We start from the raw sequence: 4,193 nt of genomic DNA, 5'->3' as shown, positions 1-4,193 counted from the left end.
GAAAATAAAGCACTGGATGTACATTTCCAAAATATAAGATAAAAAACAAATAAAATAAAACCTACATACAGCAACAGTGTTTTGTGTTGTGTAGGCTCCTATGATGTAAGTCATGGGCCCCGCCTGCTAGCCTGCTCCCTAAAATATCACTGGTTTGCTCTTTTCTATATATAGGGTGCCTACATTCTGCATGTGCAAATGGCTTTAGATAGCTATTAGGTCCATAAATTACCATATAGCATATATTCAGCACAAAAAAACTGTGACCATTTGTTGTTGACAAAGGACAGCTGGACATATAAAGGGCCCCATTACTTTCAGTAGCTTAGGGCCTCATCAAACCTAAATCCAGCCCTGGACGTGAGTCTTGAACAGGGACAGACTCAACAAAAATCTTGGCTTTATGTTACGGGAAGGTGTACTAGCATTTCTGGAAGAGACACAGCTCTGTGGTATCACATGTGTTTTCCATCCAGGAGGTCCCAGGATTGATGCTCAGTAACTCCAGACAGGGCTGGGAAGAACTCCCTGTCCGAAATCCTGGAGAGCACCTTGGCAAAATACCCTCTTGGGGGACATTTCCTGACAGGCAAGGAACAGTCCTCCTGTGAGGGAGCCATTTTGATTTATGCCCCTATCATGAGGTTGCTCCATGGAAAATTAAAAGGGCTGCCTCTAACTTAGGGCTCATTCACTCTTTGCCTTGTCCTGGGATTTTTCTAGTCACGGGTCTGAAAGGTTTTTCTCCCTTCACTTAAGCAGGGAAAACCCATTTGATGCTTGTTCCAATTCAGCAGTAAACAGCAGATTTTCCCAGTTAAAAACAGCAGAGGGGGGAAAAAATCTCTCAGACCCATGACTAGAAACCAGGTAGGGTTGCAATATTTCAAAAAGTAAAAATCTGGACACTAAAGCTTTCTCTCTTTTTGGCAAAGTTGGCAAGCTTTTTTTAGGTTTCCTATTGGCCAGAGTTGCTGAGTTTTATTGGCAAATTCTAAAAAAATAATAATAATTCGTTTTTGAGGTATTTTTTAGGAAATTCGCCAAAAAAAAACCCCACTTCCGATATGGGCTGCCATATGCCTGGATTTTCCAGGACATCTTAAAGGATTTCTGAGAATGGTGCCCAGACACTGTTTTCAGCAAGCAACACACACACGAAAAGGCTGAATTGTGGGCAGGGCACTGATGCCCTTCATTTCCTCACAGGTGCCATGTGGTGGCACAGCGCTTGTCTCCAGTGAAAATGATTTCAGACAGCAAGCATAATAGGCAAAGACTCTAGATGAGAGCCATTACTTGTCAGGGTAGTCAACAACTACAGCACTAGATGAAACAGTGGTCTAGGCAGCTTCAAATGATGCAAAATGCTTTATTAGTCTGAACTAAAAGCAATATTTAAACATCAGAAAGCAATGGAAACCCAAGGCATACGTTTGCCATGGAGTTTATAGATATCAGTTTTGTCCATAAATACCATACAGATAGCCATTTTGTTCACAAATATAATATAGATAGCAATTACGTTCACAAATATAATATAGATAGCAATTATGTTCAGTGCTTGGCTTATTCAAGTAAAGTCCATGCTACACAACATTGTGGGGTAGATGCTGCAGTCAAGGTCTCTAGATTGTCCATGGAGAGTCTCCTTTGTACAGCCTCAGACAGAGGACCCAAGTTGTACACATGTGCAGGTTCAGAAAGGCAGGTTGTCCTGTAAAATAGAAAATGGAAAAGGTGTTAACAAGGTGGGTTGTGTCTTAATTTAAACCAAGGGTCCCTGTGACTCAGCCCCAGAACTTTACTGATAGCCAACATGGAATTCTCCTGGTGTTCCTGGGGTACTTCAACTCCCATATTCCATTCAAGTTGACCAATGGTCAGGAATGATGGGAGTTCTAGTACGGCAACATTGAGAAGGCGCCACGTAGGCTTAGCTTTCCATTGAATAAATAGCCTGAATCCCAAATCTAAGGCCTGCAATATGAATGAATATAAGATTACCCTCACCACCGAAAGACTGACCTGCCAAGTCAGAAAATGGCATTCCGCAGCCCAGCCTGTGTTGACCTGGTGGCTACAACGTCCCTCATCCACAGGCAACAATGGCCACAAAATTAACCAGGAAGGAAGGAAGAGTGTGCAAGCCTATTTTTAAAAGCTCTTTGACTCTGTTAACAGGCAGTGCCGCAACAGGAGACTACAGTACAGTGGTGCAAAATCATGTTTTATCACATCCACTTCTTTTGGCCGATGGTTGCCATGTGGAAAGTTTAAAAGCGTGGATGCATACAAACATGGAAGGAACGCAGAATGTTTGATGCAGGAAACCAGCTGATAGAGCCTTCCACAAGCTGTGCCTGCCAGATCTTTTTGACCACGGTTCCCATAGTCATGTTGGCTGCGCTTTAAAAAGGTAAAGAGACCCCTGATCGTTAGGTCCAGTCGTGACCGACTGGGGTTGCGGCACTCATCTCGCTTTATTGGCCGAGGGAGCCGGCGTACAGCTTCTGGGTCATGTGGCCAGCATGACTAAGCCGCTTCTGGCGAACCAGAGCAGCGCACAGAAACGCTGTTTACCTTCCCGCCGGAGTGGTACCTATTTATCTACTTGCACTTTGACGTGCTTTCGAACTGCTAGGTTGGCAGGAGCAGGGACCGAGCAACGGGAGCTCACCCCGTTGCGGGGATTCAAACCATCAACCTTCTGATCGGCAAGCCCAAGAGGCTCTGTGGTTTAACCCACAGCGCCACCCGCGTCCCATTGGCTGGGCTTAGGGGAGAACAATAGGTGGGAGAAGGCCGAGTGAGCCAATAACTCACCTTTGGTGTCCTTGGCGTATTTCTCACCAGCGGAGAGAGATTTCGTTTTGGTTGATCTGCCCCATGATTTCATTGTATTTGGAAGTCACGGCGTTGGCCCTCCTCGTCAACTGGGTGAGGACGCGGTGCAAGCCAGACACGTGGTAATGGAAGAGATCTTCCAGATCAGCCTTCTCCTTGCTCTCCTCTTCCTTGAGGCTGGGATTCTGGAAGTCAAGAGGTGCTAAGCCACCCTCTGCCCTCCCCTTGATGGCTTTTAGCAGAGTGTAATCTTCATACAGGTCTCTCTCGCTGGAGTCTCCGTTGCTCGAGTTGGTCTCAAATGTTTCAGCCTGGTCTTCCAAGGAGACTCCAAGGAGGAGGCTGGGAAACATCACCGTTTGCTCCATCTTGCGGACGGCAGAGACGTATCTTTCCATAGCGATGGGTCGAGAGGGATTCTCCGGATCTGAATTTGACTTCCTTTTCAGGGTCCCAATCTGTGCTGTGCAGGAAAGGTGAGCTGTGTGAGCTGTGTTATGTTTCAGCCTTGCTGGTGGCAATTTATATAGCAATCTTGGTCACTTCCAGAAAGCCTGAGTGGGGTAGTTCCACGCCAGTTCCAGACCCTCCTTTCCCAGTGAGCCAATCCCAGCTTCCCATGAATTGCAAGAATTTGGCAGCGACTCGTCTGTGGGTTGCAGTGTGATTTTATTTACAATCTGGATTCTTTCCCAAACTCTTTTGCCCATATCAGCGACTTGGCATAAAGTTGGACGCTTGCGTGTTCAGGTTGTCTTTTTTCTCCCCCCCCCCCCATAATGAAAGAGAGAGAGACCTAAATTAAGCAAGACTGGTACTAAATTAAACAGCTTTTGGCAAGCCACACTGCTGGAAAACCACAGAAAGAGTGCCTTGGTTGGCATTGCATAATTTGCACTCAGTTTGTGATAGCTGGTTCACGCCACCATCTTGCTGCGGGGCACGTGAAGCAGAGATCTTGCAGACTGTTTCCCAGACTTAGGTCGCTTGCCAAAAAGATATTTGGCAAGCGACCTAAGTCTGGGAATCCACATCCCGTCTGAACGTCTATACAGGGTCAAGGGCTGGGCACGAGTCTTTAGCCCAGTCTCCTCTCTGTTTAAACTTCTAATTTCAGGTACTTGGGCAAAGGTCTGTCTTGCCATCCGCAACATGAAGATGCCAACTGGAAGTAATATTTACTGGCTAATCCCAGTAGTGATGTATGGAAGTGAGAGCTGGACCATAAAGAAGGCTGATCGCCGAAGAATTGATGCTTTTGAATTTTGGAGCTGGAGGAGACTCTTGAGAATCCCATGGTCTGCAAGAAGATCAAAGCTCTCCATTCTGAAGGAAATCAGCCCTGA

General features: G+C 46.1%; 1 protein-coding gene across 1 annotated transcript; it reads right to left on the bottom strand.

Annotated features, from left to right (window-relative positions):
- Positions 1–1,352: 1,352 nt before the first annotated feature.
- Positions 1,353–3,349, bottom strand: LOC310761739 (mid1-interacting protein 1-B-like). The gene is made up of 2 exons (XM_083611862.1): positions 2,827–3,349; positions 1,353–1,717 (listed from the first exon to the last, which is right to left on the bottom strand). The coding sequence occupies exon 1, from the start codon at positions 3,243–3,245 to the stop codon at positions 2,850–2,852; it is 396 nt and encodes a 131-aa protein (XP_083467988.1). The 5' UTR covers positions 3,246–3,349; the 3' UTR covers positions 1,353–1,717; positions 2,827–2,849.
- Between the last annotated feature and the right edge of the window lie 844 nt (positions 3,350–4,193).

Source organism: Podarcis filfolensis (assembly GCF_964270895.1).
Source record: "Podarcis filfolensis genome assembly, chromosome: 4".
Classification (NCBI taxonomy): domain Eukaryota; kingdom Metazoa; phylum Chordata; class Lepidosauria; order Squamata; family Lacertidae; genus Podarcis; species Podarcis filfolensis.
Note: the sequence above shows the minus strand (reverse complement) of the source record. Positions and strands in the feature narration are given on the sequence as shown.